The sequence below is a fragment of the Vanessa cardui genome, chromosome 10 (assembly GCF_905220365.1).
Source record: "Vanessa cardui chromosome 10, ilVanCard2.1, whole genome shotgun sequence".
In the NCBI taxonomy this organism is placed as follows: Eukaryota; Metazoa; Arthropoda; class Insecta; order Lepidoptera; family Nymphalidae; genus Vanessa; species Vanessa cardui.
The window spans coordinates 14,166,060-14,187,028 of NC_061132.1; the positions used below are offsets into that span (position 1 = coordinate 14,166,060).

General features: G+C 32.9%; 2 protein-coding genes across 5 annotated transcripts in view; one reads left to right on the forward strand and one right to left on the reverse strand.

The window, feature by feature from the left end:
• LOC124532723 (unconventional myosin-XVIIIa) overlaps nucleotides 1-20,969 on the reverse strand; it is a 254,815-nt gene that overhangs the window by 195,547 nt on the left and 38,299 nt on the right. The window contains exon 1 of one of the 4 annotated variants that reach the window (XM_047107763.1): nucleotides 9,979-10,129. The exons of 2 other annotated variants lie outside the window; for them this stretch is intronic. The gene's annotated coding sequence lies outside the window, so the exon portion shown is untranslated. Of the gene's footprint in view, nucleotides 1-9,974; nucleotides 10,130-20,969 lie in introns of those variants that run through there. One more of the 4 variants, XM_047107764.1, reaches the window with a different exon arrangement.
• LOC124532724 lies at nucleotides 12,232-16,235 on the forward strand. The gene is made up of 3 exons (XM_047107765.1): nucleotides 12,232-12,514; nucleotides 12,849-13,111; nucleotides 13,235-16,235. The coding sequence occupies exons 1-3, from the start codon at nucleotides 12,352-12,354 to the stop codon at nucleotides 13,688-13,690; spliced, it is 882 nt and encodes a 293-aa protein (XP_046963721.1). The 5' UTR covers nucleotides 12,232-12,351; the 3' UTR covers nucleotides 13,691-16,235.

The following is a 20,969-nucleotide window of genomic DNA, read 5'->3' on the forward strand; positions in this document are numbered from 1 at the left end:
TATCTTATAAATTATATGAGTCGAGATGGCCCAGTGGTTAGAACGCGTGCATCTTAACCGATAATTGCGGGTTCAAACTCAGACAAGCACCGCTGATTAATGTGTTTAATTTGTCTTTTTAATTCATCTCCTCAGCGGTGAAGGAAAACATCGTGAGGAAACCTGCATGTGACAAATTTAATAAAAATTCTGCCACATGTGTATTCCACCAACCCGCATTGGAACAGCGTGGTGGAATATGTTCCAAACCTATTATTATTATAAGATACTGGAGAATCTAAATTAATTACAGTTACCTTTGTCGATGTCGAGTTTAATTTAGACAATGCTGTCTGTATTATGAGGTGGTTAGTCATAATTCTGGGTCAAAATTATAATATCACTTTCTGACAATTTCATTATCCCCTCTTATCATCTCCATTTTAGGTTACGTCGATAAAATAATATATTAAATTATTATTATTAAATCTAATTATCAGATCTTATTATTTTAATAGTAACTTTTAATTTTGCTGATTCACAGAAGGCATAAGTATTGTATTTTTATTATAAAAGTTTCCTGTATCCTGAAAATATCCCACAACTGGGCTGAGGCATGAATTGTTTTATCAGGCTTACAGGCTTAAGGGCCGGTACACTCATTTTATCAAATCGTAAATGTTATTTGAGATGAAATCAATTTATACACATATGAACGTGATCGTTTTTTTACTTTTGAACTTATCTTGTTTACTAAGTCTGTAAGAACGAGGTGACCTTCTCTTAGAGTAATTTTGTAACGACTTTGATTAATGACCCGCCCATAATCGGACAGCACAACAGATAATCAATATATCTATATAACGGTTTTCGGTTCACGAATTTCTCGAAAACTTAAAGTCGTATTGAGCTGATCATTTTGTATTTAATTTAAGTACACTTCAACTTAAGAAACAGTGTAAATTTAATTGAAATCTGTTTAGTAGGTTCATAGTCAAAGCAAAGTGACATGGCAAATAGCATCAGCAATAAAGCATCCAAATTTAAATTTTAATTATTCACACAAAGCAACTTCTATTTTAATTTGATCTTGCGCCGGTGTCACAGGATACTTTCTTCCTCTAAAGTTATACACCTTAAAACTTATTTACGAAAGAAAGTATTTAACGAACCTACTGCGTGTATTTGAAGGCTTTCAAATGGGTCACGTGACGTCATATTAGTGTAAGCAATATTAACCACTAGTCGTTGCCCGCGGGTTTTTCGCGCCATTTAGATACGTGATATTCGTTCTATTTTTAAAACATGTATTTACTTATTTGTAGTTTAATGCCCGTATGTGAAGGTATCACCTCCACATCACATATTCTACATTTAAGCTCCAATACTTAGTATTATTGTATTTCGGTTTGAAGGTTAAGTGAGTCAGTGTAACAAGCATAAGGGGCATAACTAAGGCCCTAGAGCTTGGTTGTGCAGTGGCGATGTACATTTCTTACTGGGCTAACACCTCATGTAGGTTATCTACACTAATAAATAAGGCTGAAGTGTTTGTTTGTTGAACGCACTAATCTCCACCTCTTTCGTTATTAAGATAGTTTTTAGGTATGCAATCAATGATGTTGTAGTAAACAGATATGTTATTAATGCGCAAAAAGTGAAGACTAGAAAACGTCCCAATTGAGACGTTTGCCTTTAGTCGTTTTACGTAGTAAAACGTTATAATACATCATAATTACGTAGTAATACGTTTTGCGTAATTAAAACATCTAGTCATCCCTTTTCCTTATTGTTTTTATCAAGCTATCCTTTTTACTTGCAACGAAATGTAAAATAAACGGTCACCGGCGCGGCACACTTTTTTCTGTTGTTTAGTATGGATATAACATAACTGTTTATTAGAATATCATTGTATGCAATATAACTTACTCGGGTGAACTCGCACGGAGCATTAAGTGTAATATAAAGAACTAAATCATTCACAAAGATTACAGACAAACTATTTTTTAGTTTGACATGTGGTATAAAACCCCAAACGCAAAAACATATCCTTAATCGATAATTCTCCGTACAGGTTACCTTTTTTTTACTTAGAAGGAGACTATCGAATCGGCTTGTTAATTTTTGTACTTATTGCACGTGAGGTTGTGAACATATTTTGATTCCTTCTTAGAATAGGTTATAGTATAAAGGTGCCGTTTACGATTTTGACTCCTTATTACGGAATACACGAAAAAAGTTTATGCCTTATAGGCTAAGAAATAGAGTTTATTTTGCATAAATAATAAAATTCGAGATTCATTTTTACAAATACTATTATCATTTTATTTTATACACTCGTCACGTAAATAACAAAAAAAATGATTAACACAATTCACGGAACGACTAAACGAATCACGTGGTCCGATCGTAGCCGTCACGTCGAGTTATAAATAGATCAAAAACAAACAAACACGACTCAATTAACGTTCCGAGCTGGGAGTCATAATAAATATCTCGTCGACGCGATTTATAAGGCACGATATCACTTTGTAGGATACTCGGAAACCAGCGACGAATATCCGTATGCTGTAAATCATTCTTATTCGAGTCTTCCTCTAGGGCGGACGTTTGTTATGAAATTGATTGACTACGTGTGATACGATTGAATATTCTGGATTTTTGTGTTTGCTTATTATACAATAAAAAGGAAATTTATGGACTCTATATAATTTAAGCATACAGTGACATAAGAATGATTTTTTGAGTACTTTAAGATAAAAAGTTGCTTTAAGATATAATGAATTGGATAGCGTTTGCCATTGCAGTGTATGATTACATACATACATTAATCTGCAATTATCATATTCGAACGTTAAATAAAACAATTTTAGATTACAAGCGACATCTGTGTGATGTTGAAACATGCTCAAAAAACGTCATTTGATTTGCGAGACAAGTTTATTTTCCTCATTTTCTTTTGTTTAACCAATATTATTTAATGAATTAATCACAATCTTGACTTAACATTCACGACAAGTATCTCAAATGATGGAAGAATATAAATATTTATTTATTTATTCTTTATTGCTCCCAATCTTTAAACTAAAAAATAACATTTTTGTTACACAAAAGTTGCATAAGATGCAACAGGCGGCCTTATCGCTAAGCAGCCGATCTCTTTCGGGCATCCTTTTGGTAAAGGATCATAATATTGATATAAATGGCTTCCCATTTACACAGGTACAGTAACTCTTTACTTATATGTAGTATAAATACATAATAAAATAGTACACAATACACAAATAACAATAAATGTATATAACATAAAATATATATAATAAAGTAGGAGATGTTAATTAAACAAGAAATTAAATATTGTATTTCTTGCCAGTTCTTCTCAGTCGTATCTACATTAAGAACCGTTGGTAGCTCTACTTAACTTCTGTAAAATTACACGCAAAAATTCTTGAATAATATACATTTCGATTTAATACAGAAATTAATTGAAACAATAGATTAATTATTAGGATCACAATACCCTAACGATTCTATCTCATTGTCAACACAGCACATAGGACTTAAGAGCAACTATGAAAATGATTCAATGACACGTTGTACAACAGAAACCATTAATAGATTACGATCACTCATAAAACTGAGCCTCGAAACGAATGCACTCAGTCCGATATTAACTTGTTAGCACTCAGCTGTATTACGACCATCGAGTTTGATTCGCGTTCACACTATAAAAGTGCTTTAACATCGAATGAAAACGTTGCTTATAGTTAAATCGATTTAAAGTTAATGGATAAAAATATATATATCTTATTAATGTCGTATTTTTATCCGGCTAAATTTATTTACAAAAACATACTCTATTCTAATCAACATTTGTAACGTCATTTTAACAGATAAATAAAAACATTTCGTAATTAAAAAATATTTGAGAAAATCAATAAGAAACACACCTGTGTTTTGTTTGTGAACACGTGGCAGCTACGAAAGATAAAAAAAAAAACAAATAACGGGACGAAATAATACTATTTTCAAGAAATCGAATGAAAATTTGCCACAACCACTAACAGCATGACAGTAGCGTAGAAGAATACTCTGCCTTGTCTTAAAAAAATTAACTCATTATATGCCCATTCCATGCACTCTTATTTGACACTGGCAGTTCGATTTTAACCTCGTTTAAATAAAAAAATAAACATATATTCAAAAACATTTAAATAAAATCTATAACGATCGTATATATTAACATAAATTAAACATATATAATGTGATCTTTGGTAATATATAATTCGATACTCAATTAGCCCATAACAATCGTCTTAATGACACGATTCGTTTTGTATACAAAGCATGCTAATATAAACCGTGACAGCTGTTCGAGATCGCATAATATATGTTTGCAGATACATTCAATATATTAACATACATAATTAACGATTCGTTAGCAATGGGTGTGTGCAATTACTTCGAGTATTAATTATATATCATTATAAAATTTTGTACAACTTTTATTTATTGGAAAGCGTGTATAATGAATTATTTTAACCGACTTTTAAGGAAAAAGAACTGAATGTTTTGTCTTTTTTCAGGATATCGCATCACATTCTACCATGAAATAGTAATGTTTAGTATAATTATGTTTCGGTTTGAGGATTGAGTGAGTTAGTGATACTACAGGTACAAGAGACATAACATCTTAGTTCCCAAGGTTTGTGGCACATAAAAATGGTTCATATTTCTCACTTACTAGAGGTAAGGAACTACTAGAGGGTATGGACATCTGCAACATCAAGGGGCTTGCAGGTGAGTTCCTGGCATTTAAGGAAAGTGCACGCGCTTTCCTTAAGGGTTGCCAAGTCGTATCGATTCGCAAAAACCGTTGGCGATAAACGTATATGACAGTTTTAGAAGAATTAAATAATAGTTTAGAAAGGATAACAAAATCACATAGATACGTACATACATTCACGTGTACATTTCTCAGAAACAATAGTCACCGGTTGAGAGCGACAGATAAATGAGGCCAATTAGTATTCCAACTAGTCACGGGCTCGTGATAGTGTGGACAATGTGAGAACACCTCGGAGACGGTAATAGTTCGCAATAATACCCACGATTTACATCATAAGCGATCCACTTCGTGCAAAACTACACATTGCAACTAAATCAATACCAAGGAAATCAATATTGTTACAACAATGCTCAAAAACAACAGCCTGTGAATTCCCACTGCTGGGCTAAAGGCCTCCTCTCCCTTTGAGGAGAAGGTTTGGAACACATTTCAACACGCTGAATTTCTATGAAATTTCTATAAAATTTGAAAATAAAAAGCTCTTTTTAAGCTTATCGCATGTTATAGGGGTGGGTATGAAAATACCCTAAGGGGTCAGATCATGAAACTTTTACATCGTTAGGCCCGTACACCATTGCCCTATCGACGCTTACTTCTCCATATTTCCCCATGATTATTTTAGCCTACTGGCAAATGAGCTATGAGCTATGTTCTTCGGGTGATTAGGTGACACTAAAAAGATAATTCACATTGCCATTGCGCCACCAACCTTGAACTGGCTGGCGCGCTCATCCTTCAAACCGAAACAAAACAATACATTTTTGTACAATATGCTAATACGAAGCCTTCCCACAAATTAATACCTATTTGTCTATCTGTCACATTACTTATTTAAACGCATTGTAGTTCTATTTCTACTAATTGAAGCTTATAATACAAATCTTTTAATTGATTTCGTAATATCAATGTGATTAACAAAATAATCAAAAAAACAAGTCACTTGTAAAAAAAATTGGGTGTACAATTTTTTCTCAAATTTTTTCATTTGCAATTTTATGGTCGATTAATGGCTTATTAAAACGCTTTAATGTTTTACGATAATCAGAAACTAGCGTTTCAATATAGTATTACATAAGGTGTTTTAAAGTAATTACGTATTTAATTTATTACTGATTTGATGTAGGTAATTATTAAATATCAGCTTGACTTAAATGCTATGATACTAAAAAACATTTTAAAAAATCTTAGTGATTGTAAATAAAAGAGAAAAACTGTAATTATATCCAACATGCACAGCTTGTAAATTTCCCCTTACTGGGGTTAGCTCGCTTCTCTCTTTGAAGAGAAGGTTAACAGAATAAGAATATTCCACCACGCTGCTCCAAAGCGGGTTGGGTAAATATCTCATAATATGCTGGACAAATGCGTCTCCTCTTTGAGAAACATTTAGAGCTTATGTCACATGCTCCACAGGGTTAGTGGACATTTATTATATTCTAATTTAATGAATAATTTAAAACAACAACACGAACTTGCGTTTGAAACTGGCATGGCTACTTGTACTCTATTCCAACCATAAGAGGAGAAAAGCCAAATAAACAACATTTGACAGCAAATTGACGCGATGTCATTGGTCGAGAGCTGGATTGATTGATATTCACTATGGATTGGCGAAAAAATCCGTTTCGAACGTTGTCGAAACTGACACCAGTGATTTGGAAGTAAAATTAAAGTGGAAATAACTTGTATAGTAGTTTTAAGTTACCTAGTACACAATGTAGCTGAGTGATAACCTAATCGCATCATTATCCTCCTGCCAATTTATACCAATTTCATTTGGGGTCGGCGCAGCATGTCTTCTCCTTCCATACTTCGCTGTCAGACGTCATCGCACAAGTAACATTCTTTCTAACCATATCGTCTTTCACACAGTCCATCTATCGTTTCCTTGGTCGTCCTCTACCTCTGTATCCATCCACATCCATGCTCAAGGCCTTCCTCACAATGTGTTCCTCATTCCTCCGCATTACGTGCCCATACCATGATAGCCGCCTTCCATAACTTCTCGGCTATCGGTGAAATTATGACATTCGTAAACCTAAGATTTGTTTATCTTTTTTCTCACTACCATCGGAATAGGCTAGACATAAATAAAATACACAAATAGGGTTATTAGTTACGTCTGTTGGACATTACAAGAAACGCGTCTCATTAATTACTGATACATTTTACGTGGTTTAAATGAAACCACTTAAAGATAACTCGTTACAAAACAAACACGCAGCAGTTTATATCAAACTGAACCAATCTCATGTGAATTCAATAAACAGGCGGAAGTATACATATTTTATCAATGAAATTAACACATCAGACTACGGAAAGTGAAAACAAAGTCGTTTCATCTCCCACTCGCGTCGACGGTGCCTAAATTGCTCGGTTCACGGTTATTTCATTAATCCATGTTTGCAATACACTGTCGCTTTAAGACGATTTCACTTATATATTTACGGATTAGACAAGCTGTTTGCAAAATAATCGTTTAATAATACAATATCACGTTTTTTTACACATCTTACAATTGTACAAGTCCTACTTCTGGTTTAAGATATTGTAAGGCTCTTAACGAGGTTTGGAGCTTTTGGTCGAGTGGTTTAGAACGGTCACCTAGAACTGTGTGGGAGGTGCAATGGTACCTCCATAGGTACCATCCACCAGGTCTCCAGTCCAAAATTTCGGGTTCATTAACTTTTGAATTGTTTTGCATAAAATCGAAAGTTTGGTAATGAGAAATAAATCATGAGAAAGTGCAGTGGTTACAACAATTGGATCTTGACTCAAGATATCGCAAGTTTAAACCTGAACAAATATTAATCTTGAGAAAAACTGCACATGATTCTAAGACCATAAATGTGCCATTTGCCGATCTTTAATTTAATATGTTTAACCCTTTCGTTTCCTACATAGAGCTATATACCTATTAGGGAAGATAAGGACTCATAAATATTGAAAACAATGGCTATATATTAAAGTTTAATTTCATTTTAATATCTAAGTGACGCAACATCACAATGACAATCACATTAGTATATTCTCCAAACATTATATCTAACAAGAAACAAGTACGTCAAGCAGAGAAACAACAGCCTCTTACTAACGGGGAGTATTTAGTAAGAGGCTGTTGTTATACTATATCACCTTTATATTAATTTAAATAAAACAAACGAGGTTTAATTAAACCGAACGTGAAACGTTTAAATATTAATTATAGAAAGTAGTTATTTTTAACAGTATATTATAATCGACAACAAATCAACAGCAAAGACAGGTCAGTTAAAATAAGTTACGCACGCAATACGGGCCGGCCGCGGCGTGGGCGGCTCGAGTGCGGTGAAATTTTAAACAAACACAAAATCGACATCGCAGCCATTTCTAATGCATATAAAACATTCAACTACCTCCGACCTTTGAAAATACTTGCCAAGAACTCTCATGTACTACGTTTATAATGAGTATTTTGTTTTATTAGACCTATTTTTTTTTTGTGATAGGTGGCAAACGAGCAGGAGGCTCACCTGATGGAAAGTGAGTGGACATCTGCAACATCGAGCGGATTACAAGTGTGTTACCGGGCTTTAAGGAAGGAAGGAGTACGCTCTTTCCTTGAAGAAATAACTTTGTTTTTGACTGGCATCATTATATTGATACCGAGATGGTATCTTTGATTAAATGTGTTGCGATTGATGGAAAAGTACAAATCGTACTACTACGTACTATGTAAAAAAAGCAATTGCGTTACCTACAACTTCAAACCCTTGTTTGAGCAGCGTAATAAAAGTTTCCCAAATCAGAAAGGATGTCTTTTGTAGCAGGGGTACATAGATTTTGTTTTTGTTTGTACTTTTATCACCAAACATCTTTACGTTACTACTAAGTGGAAAAATACAGATAATAGGACAGGACACCGCATGATCACCACATAAGCTCAAAAACAAAGAATAAATAAATCATACTTTTTAGTAGATTTAATGAGTAGAACTTGGCAGAAGTAACTGTCTGGTTAGCTTAGTATTAAATTAAAAAATATATATATTTTTAAATATGGAACGTAAAGTCAGACTAAATTAAAACAGAATGCAGGACACTCGATAATTCCATCATTAATGCAGCGCGTTCATCCAGACACGTCACATTTGCCTACCGTTCGTTAGAGATGGGCTTTAAACTAACGGTCGAGGAAGAGTCGATAAGAACCTATATCGACTACATTATATAATATAAGAAAATATTTTTGAAAGCGTATTAGGTACCATTTCAAAAAAATCTAAGACATATTTACAGAATATTAATTACTAATATACTATATGATTAATATAATTGATCAAATTGTAATAAGAGAACTCCTGCTAAAGGCAAAACGTGATGTTCTTATATGCATTTCCTATATAACGATTATATTAAACCGCAATCATAGCTCTCGACCACGTGACCAAGAGACAGAAACAATCCTAAATACTTGACGAACTTTGTTATCTTTACATGAATCGATTTGTCATATTCTGACGTTACTGTTCCTAATTCGAACTTCATTCGAATTTCGAAATCGAATATCGATAATTCCGCAAATCGAGTCGCACCGGAACACGTATGGGACGCCCATCGCTACCCCACAAGCGATACTAAAATAGTCACAAGTCGCGGCGGATAACTCCAGTGCCTTATATAGAAACAAACTTACGTCCTGAACATTCTAACATTGAATGTTCCAATGGATTAATTGGCTTTTGTTTGTTTGTGACGTGATATACTGCGACCGAAACATCTTGACATTCAAAAAGACCGATAACTTATCTATGTTTGAATTACATAATTTTTCTATTACACGCTAATTACTTCAGCGACAATTTTTAAAAGGGTTTAATTTTTTTTATGCGTGACATAATAATTGATAAAAAAAGAACCACTTAATATATAACAGTGTAAAATTGTACACTATATTGCAAACAAATTGACAATAATAAACATAGTTCCATCTCATTGGGGTGTAGGGTTGAAAAGAGTATTTAATGCTTTAGCCCTAAAAAATTGCTTAAAATATTTTTTAAAACAATACTATTGTTCTACTTATTTAAATGAAATACAAACAAGTTGACATATATGAATAAATATCGCTTTTCTAGGCATTATAAATAAAAACTCATAGTATAACCAACACGTGAACAATTTCCCCATCGATTTGCACCAGTACTCCAAAAAACACACACAATACTTATAAAACACTTCACAAACACTTTGTTCGAATTTCGATTCGAATTCGATATAGCGCGGGAACGAGACGTGCGCGTGCGCATAGAACGCGGTACGATTTTGAACTGCACAGTTTTGTGTTTACTGCGTCTGAGATTTTATTCTGTTTTCGTTTGATCTTAGATTAATTAAGTATCCAGTACCTCACAACGGTACTTCCTTGTGTACTTAATAAATGCTAATTTATGTGAGTGCATAATTAAATAAATCAATCAATTCATTCGTTATTTGAAAATCATTATAGTTATATTATTAGAACACTGAATAAAAACTTTAATCGTTTCATAAACTCAAATTAACAAACAAAATTTCATCAGCTGGCATATTTTACATACATGTATATTATATACGAATATTAAATACATAATAGATGTAGTTACGGGTTCGAATACAGTTAAACAGCCGGCATTCACTTCGTAAATACATAAATATATCAAGAAGTCAAACTGCTTGTAATATAATGGTGGTCAATTTGAAACAATTGTAGTAGCGACGGTAACGCCGATTAATCTGTCAACTACCATGTCGGTACAGCCGATATAAATTGCTTTGTCGATTTAGAATTTGCGCTTGAGAATACTGTTAATTCTATGCAAATATTCGTGTTGCCGGTTTAAATACATATTAAAACATGCGAAGAATTTTCAATCTTGCAACATTATGTGTATAAAATTTATTTTATAGTATATAATATACTTAGTACTTACTTACAAGTAAATCATATGCTCAATCAAACCAGTCAAGACGGTTTCTTTAAAAATATATATTTATCTCAACCATTCAAACTAGTGTAAAAGCAACCCGGTAACAAGATTAAGACAAGACTAAGATACCAAATAATATTTTATAATATTACAGGACGTCCTATAGGACGTCAGTAATATATAATTATATATAATTATGGTCACAGGTAATATATTACCTGTGACCATAAGCAAAAAAAAAACAGTTTTGTACATTGATCAGTCTTGTCTGGTCTTAGACAAAAGGGCATTCTACTTTGCCTATGAACTTACATCACTTTTATTAATAAAAAATATATGTACATGTAACGTACATGTATGTAACGTTAATTAATTGGTAAACGAGATTGGTAATAATAACCTGACACTCCCTATGTCAAAAATACCTCAAACGATGATAAATACAACCATCACCACCATGCAATTAAAACATCAATAATAATATTTACAGCGCTACAATGGTATCTATCTTGAAAATACATCAATGAATCCCAAATTGAAAGTCACGTGAACTAAATGCACACACAATGACATTACAGTAATGAATGTACTCTCAGGTAGTCCTTTGTACAAGCCTGTCTCGGTATGTACTAAATACTCATCAGAAAGTGAGCCAAAGTAACTATAAACGAAACATCTTAGCTTAAAAGCTAGTAAGGAATGGTTGATATTCCTAGCAGCACCTATCTGTGGGCGTTGTCGACCACTTAACACCAGGTTATACATTCGTCTTTACTCTCTGTATGTCATAAAACCAAATCATAATAGACATTTAATAAACTGAAAATAATCTCTTATATTGTTTAATTCATATAATACAAATGAATATTGAAATATTAACTAACTTCATTAATGTCCAAGTAAATGTTGAAAATACGGTAAACGGAGGCATAGCTATTTAAAGCTGAATGTACATGTTTTAAATCCTTATCTTTGAGGTCGGAAATAAATACAACAGGCGTCCAAACAAGGCATAATTGTTTAAGACTAAAAAAAATTTTGTATCTATAAAAACACTTCTTTTGATCTTCAAAGATAAACTCCGATACTTCAATCTTGTCGTTCAAAACATATTACAATTTCCTTCTTATATTATGTAACATGTTCTATAACTTATTTTAGATTTAAAAAAAAATTATATTTTTTTTTGACAAACGATAAACGAATGAAGTATTTTTTGAACAAAGTACATTTAAAATATTTTTAAACCAGCGACACCTAGCGCCAAGTAGAGTTACTACACATAGCAACTTAAGTTTCAACATGAGCAATTTGTTACACCCACTCGCTCCTAGATGGCAGAATAATTCGCAAGTGTACGGGTACTCCTCTAGATGGCCTTAGTAACGCAAGTAGTCACTGCGTCAATATAACTATCGACCAATCAGAGAACGAAACGCTGAAACGTAAGAAACCATAGCAATAACCTGGCGTAGTTTATGACGTCGTGCTGCGCAGCGCGACTATTTTCGTTCGTGATAGGCAGTCGACATTTTGTTTTGATTTTGTGACGCAAGCTGTAATTGAAACTCAAAAATGCCATTAAACGCTGCAGGGTGGACAACGGAAGAGGATGAAAAACTTATTGAATTAGTGCAACCACATGGACATTTGTATTGTTGGCTGGATCCATCAAGAAAGAACATCTTAACAAGAGAAAGAACCTGGCAAGAAATAGCAAAAGAATTATTTAAACCAGGTAAGGTTTGCGCTTGTGTATTGGTTAACATTGTGCTGCACAACGCCACTGCAGAGAGTTTCAGAATCAGACAAAACAAAAAGGGCTTTCCGTAATTTTCATTATAATAAAATTGGACGATGGTAAATTTTTAAAAATAGAAAATTATTTATTTTAAAAAAAATAAAGAAGTTTGAAACTTATAAATACGTGTCAAATCTAGCAAAATGTTTAACATAACATGTTTAAAACTAAGAAATCAGCTGATTTGTTTGCTAACCTAATTACTACTAACAAGATAAAAAAAATACTCAGTGTTTAAAAAAAATAAAATCACTTTTAATATCGATTCCAGTTGAGGAATGTAAGAAACGATGGCGAGGTCTTCGAGATGGGTACACGAGAAATAAAAGGATGGGTGCTATACACAAATCCAAGGTGCCAATATTTGAAAAACTGCAATTTCTGGACAGCATGCCATTGGACACCATACCACTAGAAGTGGACTGTACGGGACAGGACAAAAATGACATGCTGGAAACGGAAGATCAAATACTCGAGGAACAGGTTATAACTGAACAGAATAATGTCATAACCGATAACCAGGAGTATTATGAAGTATGTATTATCAATGTAGTTATTATATTATAATTAATTTATTATATACTTGAGAATGATTTACAATGATATTTTCTATATGTGCTGTGGTAATAAACTAAAACTGATATGTACTAATTGCAGATTACCCTTGTCGATGGCCCGCACCAAGAGACTGATTTGAAACCACAGATTATAAAAATTGTGCCAAAGAAAATTAAACTCGAAAGCAGTCAATTAGAAGAAGCGCCTCCGAAAAAAATTGGTAGAAAGAATGCAGGAAGGAAAAAATCTGTACCGATGCCGAGGAATATACCACCGATTAAAATATTACCCAAACCTATAGTAATGAGCGAGCCTAGAATTATAAAATGCATAGACGATACAAAGACTTCGGAGCAGAGATCGCAAATCATAGACAAGTTAATCGAAAAAGTATTAAAAGAAAACACCAATGAGATCGATGTATTCTTCCGGAGTATGGCCGCTAGCGTTAAAAAATTACAACCAAATCTAATACCTAAGGTAAAAATGGAAGTATGCAATGTAATTGCTAAATACGAAATGCAAAGCTTCGACAAGAATGTTCAAAATCTTTAAAAACTATACTATTAAAATTATAATTTATACATTTATTAATAAAATAAAATTTTGTCATTTAGTTATTATGTGATAAGTTTATCATACAAAGTATGTAAATAAAATAGATTATTGATTATATCTATAGTAATAAATGATATTCTTTATTGATTAAAATATCAACCAAAGATAAAAAGAAATTATTATGCACTGCCATTTTAAAAGTTACTATGACTTATTACTCGATTTGATGTTTCGATATATAGAACATATAACAACAAATATTACAATTACAGTCATTCTAAATTGAAACAGATAAAGAATTCCAGTTGTTAATTTTTTTTTTTTTAATATTGTTGTAACCTAGTTATTGTTAACGCATTCTAAATTTGAATAATTGTATGATACATATTCTCCAGCCTTAAACAGTTGACAAACAAACTGATCAAAGAATATGTAGCTACCATTATATATGTTTCTTATTTAAACCTAAAATGTAATAAAAATGTAAAGTTAACAATAAGTTATAATTTTATTTTACTTTAATATTGTTTTGTAAGTGTTGCTGATAAATTCACTCACAAATGCACACTCCATGTTAAGCTTATAAGATACATTTCTGTGGGTTAGTTTAGTCAAGATTAAGATACAAATATGATAATACATCTTATGTGGAGTATCATCGCAACATATACAGCTATTAGTAGCAACGTTAAATGCTATAAACATCAGAAAGAGGGTTAATATTTATTCTCAACTCACGATACGAGGAAGGAAGACCAACATTTAATATTTCGTATCATAAAGGTCAGAAAATAGAACAAATAGAACAATATGGATGTTTTCATAACAGTATTAGATGTCATTTAATTATAAACTTCCTTAGCAACAATAATAGAACAATAAATATTAACTATAACAGCTCTACAAAATGAAACGAGCCTATACTGACTATGAATTAGACAGTGTACACAATCAAACTAGATTTACATATTTCATGGGATTCATATCTTTATAAATATACCTTTATTTAAATCACAACACTTCACATCCAATTTAATTTTACCAACCAACAACGATTTCACCAATATTTCAGAATAGCATTGTTATGCGAATCCATAACGAATATCATAGATTATTCAAGCTCAAAAGGCTGACAATTTTCGTTTATTTGCCTTTATTCCTCTGGCGGTTGAAATGGGCTATAGATATATCGTTTGTTAATTAAACTCTGCATTCATTTAAGGTTTATTAATGAATAAAACATGTCAAAGGTCTTCACAAAGATTTAGTATTATTTGATATTATATTCCATTCTATTCCAATCTTAAGAGGTCATTTGACATCGAATTGTCATTGGTCGAGAGCTTCAATAAACTATGACATTCATTATGGATCTGAAAATATGGCGTTTTTGTTTTTAAGTCGATATGGCCCAGTGGTTAGAACGCGTGCATCTTAACCGATGATCTCGGGTTCAAACCCAGGCAAGAACCGCTAATTCATGTGCTTAATTTCTCTTTTTAATATTCATCTCGTGCTCAGCAGTGAAGAAGAACATAGTGAGGAGACCTGCATGTAACAAATTTCATTCAAATTCTGCCATATGTGTATTCCACCAACACGCATTGGAACAGTGTGGTGGAATACGTTCCAAACCTTCTCCTCAAAGGGAGAGGAGGCCTTTAGCCCAGCAGTGGGAATTTACAGGCTGTTGTTATTGTTGTATGGCGTTTTTAACGACGAAGCTGAATTTTGGAAGATAAATTGAAGTATACATAAGTTAAAGGGATTCTTGTGGTAGAAGTATTATAAATAAAGACTTTAGGTCTTAAATAATTATAGAATATACGAATGAAGAACTGTTAGTTGTACACAATATAGCTGTTGGTAAATCGCATGAAATACGTAAATCTAAGATTTATTTGAAATGAAGACTGTATGATAGTGTTGCATATCGATAGTCCACTATCGATAGACTATCGATAGTTAAGGTATAAACTATACTATCGATAGTATTATCACGTGTCAATAGTATCGATAGTAGCAATAGTATTGCAACTACCAATAGTATTATTTACAGAGAGCTAGCAATAGTATCGAAGTATCGATAGTATTGCCGCCATCAATAGTATTTCTCACAGAGACCTATCGATAGTATTGATCAAAACGATACTATCGATAGTACTATCGATATCCTGAATAGTTTTCGAGGTCAACTATCGATTGTTATACAACGCTGCTGTATGATAAATTATACATCACTCGACCGATTATTAAATGTCATAATTGTTTAAGGTTTTTGTATTCCTGTGATTCAAAAATACAGATAACAAAAATACTTTAGTTTATACTTCAAAATCGAGGAGTATAGAAAATATAAATTTCCCGTGGCCTTGGGGGAGCTAACATCAATATTAATTAAGATTCCATCGGTCACCCCTCAGCAATGAACTTTTGTTATATAACAGGGAGCATTCGATGTGACACGATTCCAAGGGACAATACATCGTAAAATTCGATTCACAATTAAACTAGAACTGTTAATAAACAAAATTTACAAATCTATCTTTGTTTTATTTAAACAAAACTGTTTGCATATGGTTTTTAATCTCGTAGCTTTTACTTCAACAAAATGAATTCCATAGATTTTCTTTTAATATTTCGGCAAACGTAAAATAATATGGAGCCTACCTATTAAAAATACTGTTAAAATTTAAATAAAACAATACATTCAATTATAACAAATAATGAGTTAAGTAATTAAAATATCTCACCAATTTTTCTCGAAGACTAATCATTTGGAATTTATGTAATCTTATAACTAAGAATTCATAAGTGTTCATAAAAATCTGTTTGAAGTGAGCGCCGTTTAAGAGACAAAAGGAAACTAATTAGCTAATGAGTTATTTCTGAATACCTATTGTCCAGTGATGACATCCTAATCCAATGTTTTTTTTTAATTCCAAGATGGCGTATATGGCGAAAAATAACGTTCCTAACGTAAATGCACTGAAATAGCATAGGTCAATAGGGATGTTTATTAGGAGGCGTGGCGTCTAGACAGCCTATCAGCTCCCACGTAAGGTTCGATGGCCGATTGCCTGCAATTTACCTTGGGAAAGATATTCGACGACCTTCGAGTCGAATTTGAAACTACTTTTTATTTACTTAAAATTTATTGCAGAAGCCTAATTTCAATCTTCATTCACTGATGTTGAGTATAGCATTAATTTTGTGTTGTTTTAAATATCTACTTCATAGTTACTTGTTCACCTACGGTAGAGTATTACGTAAAAATAATCTCGTATAGTACGACACAACTTAGATATAGCATCGGTAAAATTAGGTAATAAAGCCGATTACTGCCGATTTACTCAACCAATTGAAACAGCTCCATATCGTGCCACTCGACGCTATTCGTTGCTATAGATTCTCGCGTCAGTGTTGTGTCAAATTGACGAATATATATGTTTTTATGATATAACAAGTTATTACGTTTGTGTAAAGATCATATTTACATAACAAATAAATATTGCTAATTTGGGCAGCGCACTCAATTCGGATGTGATCGGTTTTACGAATTTTGCCGATGCTACATCTAAGTTGTGTCGTACTATAACTCCTACTAATTGGTCGTAATCATAAATATATACATTTGAAGTATGTCATATAAATACTTGACACTTTCGTGACAAAGTCATTCAGCGATGTATTTACACAAATGAAGCTAACGCTAACGAGTTATTCAAACAATCAATAAAGCAATAATAATATCCTGTAGAGTTATTCTGTAAGAATTCACTCAGCGCTCGATTCGGAACACGATCGTAAATGTTTGAAAGTGATAATTCTCAAATGCAATTATTTTGGTGGTAGGGCTTTGTGCAAGCCCGTCTGGGTAGGTACCACCCACTCATCAGTTATTCTACCGCCAAACAACAGTACTGTGTATTGTTGTGTTCCGGTTTGAAGGGTGAGTGAGCCAGTGTAACTACAGGCACAAGGGACATAGCATCTTAGTTCCCAAGGTTGGTGGCGCATTGTCGATGTAAGGAATAGTTAATATTTCTTACAGTTTCATTGTCTATGGGTGATGGTGACCACTTACCATCAGGTGGCCCATATGCTCGTCCGCATATATAAAAATATCTTTAAAAAAATGCTTCTACACACAGAAATATCATAAGTCCATTTTCAACATTTTTTTCAGAGTGAGTACTTAATAAATAGGCTGTAATTCCAATTTGCTCTCTTTGTCTTTTAAGTAGATTAGTACCGGTGGGATTTACAAACTTAGGTATTACTTTATATTTCAATGTGGATTTAAGAAATTTGAATAGTTCTCGCTGCGATTTTAACGAACTATATATAGGTACAAGGAATACTTTTAAATTAATTTAAAATACTCTCTATTCAATTAGGGTCTTGCGAAAACTTTTGAACCGTCATTTCACATTATCATATTAAATTTAAAGCAACCACTGGTTCCGTATGTACATTCTACCGAGAAGAACCGCAAAAGGTATATTATGTAAAAATATTTAATTCATACATAAATTTTCCAGCAATACATTTAAAGTATCTTCTAAGCTCAAATTTTTTATACGTTCTTCTATTGGAGTTCATTAACACATACTAATATTATGTACGTTTTAATTGCTGAACCAATTTGGATGAAAATCGCTGTGAATATACAACAACAACACCACAACAACCTGTAAATTCCCACTGCTGGGCTAAAGGCCTCCTCTCCCTTTGAGGAGAAGGTTTGGAACATATTCCACTACGCTGTTCCAATGCGGATTGGTGGAATACATGTGGCAGAATTTCTATGAAAACCGACACATGCAGGTTTCCTCAGGATGTTTTCCTTCACCGCTGAGCACGACATGAATTGTAAACACTAATTAAGCACATGAATCAGCGGTGCTCGCCTGGGTTTGAATCCGCAAACATCGGTTAAGATGCACGCGTTCTAATAGTGTGGATATAGTTTAAGTAAAATTATGGTTAACAGTTTGTGTGCTATTTGCAAAGTTTTAGTCCAAGGTCATGGGGGTTCATTGCCACAAGTTAAGCGTATTAAATAAATAAATATTTGATTTAATAATAATTTTCAGTATTAAAAGGAAAATAAAATTTATCAAGGTCATATTTTTCACTTTACTCAAACGAGTATCTTCATACAGTACTATCATTTTTTGTACATAATAACACATAAGTAGATACACATTTGCTATGCGAGTTTGTATAATTATTTTTAGCATTTCAAAGCAAAAAAGAAGCTAACGGGTCGGCCGCATTGCTTTGACTAATGAACCGGTTTAATTTAAATAAAGCCCTATTTTTTAGACATTTGGAAAATCGTATAATATTACCTATTTTATGAGTTGGTCCATCAACTTTATCCCTGAATATCCAAAACAATTAAGTTTCGATTTAATCAAAGCTTTATTATTATAAGAATATCTTGTTCTCAATATTCAGAAATTTAAAGTCTTCAAAAAATACTTTATTCAAAGAATAAATACTTAAACCACAATAAATTGAAACTAAATATACTTAATTAAAATAGGCCATTGACGAGCATTTTTAATCGTAATTTTACTAAATTTAATATATGTAAAGATTTGGTTTGTAACAAAAATTCTACCGAGAGGTACTAGCAAAAGTTCCTAATGATTACTTTTTTTTCAATAACATGTAATAATCATATACATTTACATTTATATATCCGGTATGAAAAAATGAAAATACCATTAACAAGCTCTTTTATCGTCTATACATTCTTGTACGCTATAAAAAATACTTATTCTGGTTTTTGGGTTTTAAAGTCATTTATTGGCGAATGTAAAAATATTTAACAACACGGTATACCCAAACGATAAACTAAGAACTGCTTCAAAAGAAACCCTGAAGAATAACCGCCTCGAAACCACATCGGAACTGCACAATCAAATAGAGACTTTAACGGATGCGAGCATTGGTTTAAAAAAGCCTAAACCCAACTCGGCTGTATCGCAGGTTGTGTGTAAGGCTTATGATTCACAATACACGAGGGTATTGAGTGTTCCAACCCCACCGAACGGCGGGATTGAATAGAACCTTACGCATGCAGAATTTCTAGTGTCGTAGCTAACAAGGCACTCGGCGGCAGAACAGAGAATTGTGCCGGGATACATGTAGAGAATACAAAGATTTTATGGAGACGTTACCTTTAAACAAGTATGCCTAACGTTTATCCGACTCGTTCGTCTACTGTGACTAATTGTGTTGGGGTTTCCTCAGTAAGAAACGTTGACGCTGTTTGTACTCCCATGTTTGAGAAAGTTCGTATAATCATTGGTCCTGCGTTTACCATCACATGGGATTGAGAAACCGATATGGTCGCGCAGATGACTGTTTTTTTTTTGCTTTTTTTTGGTATAAGTTGGCGGGCGAGCGTATGGGCCACCTGATGGTAAGTGGTCACCATCACCCATAGACAATAACGCTGTAAGAAATATTAACGATTCCTTACATCGTCAATGTGCCACCAACCTTGGGAACTAAGATGTTATATCCCTTGTGCCTATAGATACCGAAATGAATGTGCATAACAATGTTGCATCCTGCATATATAGATGTCCTTTTTTAACGAAACAATTTTGCCCAACCATTTTTAATATCTGTTTTATTTTTAACACAGATATTAAAATATATAAAAAACAAAGCCATAGCTTATTCACGCACAATATATTTATGGCTCAAACAACTACCTGTTGATATAAACTATTTATTTCTACAATATTATTTTATGTAATATATTTATATAAATAAATATTATGATACTGTAGAATTACATTGTCACAATGTTATCTTAGACTTATGCTTCGCATTGCTCCACCATAATGCAAATATTATATTTGAACGCAATACATAGATTAATATCTAATAATAAAACTGAGCAAAATATAAACTGTTTCAGATTTTTTTTTAATTTATGAAGATTCTATCTATCTAGCAGCAATCGAGATCATAATTACAATTCTAGGATCAACTGTCTTATTTGATTGGAATTATTCCAAGGCGTCAACGTTTTTGATGAACTTAGACCGCGTGCTACCAGCAACTTCATCATCTCTCTAATATCAGTGATAGTTACCAAATCCCGGCCTCTCTTTTCCGTTAACGATCTACCAAGTACACTTTTTCCTAGAAGACTATAGTAGAGAATCGTGACATCCATTTAAAAGAGCACCTTCATCACGAAAGGAAATTTAGAAATGCAAAAAAGCCAATCGAAGCCGATTCCACA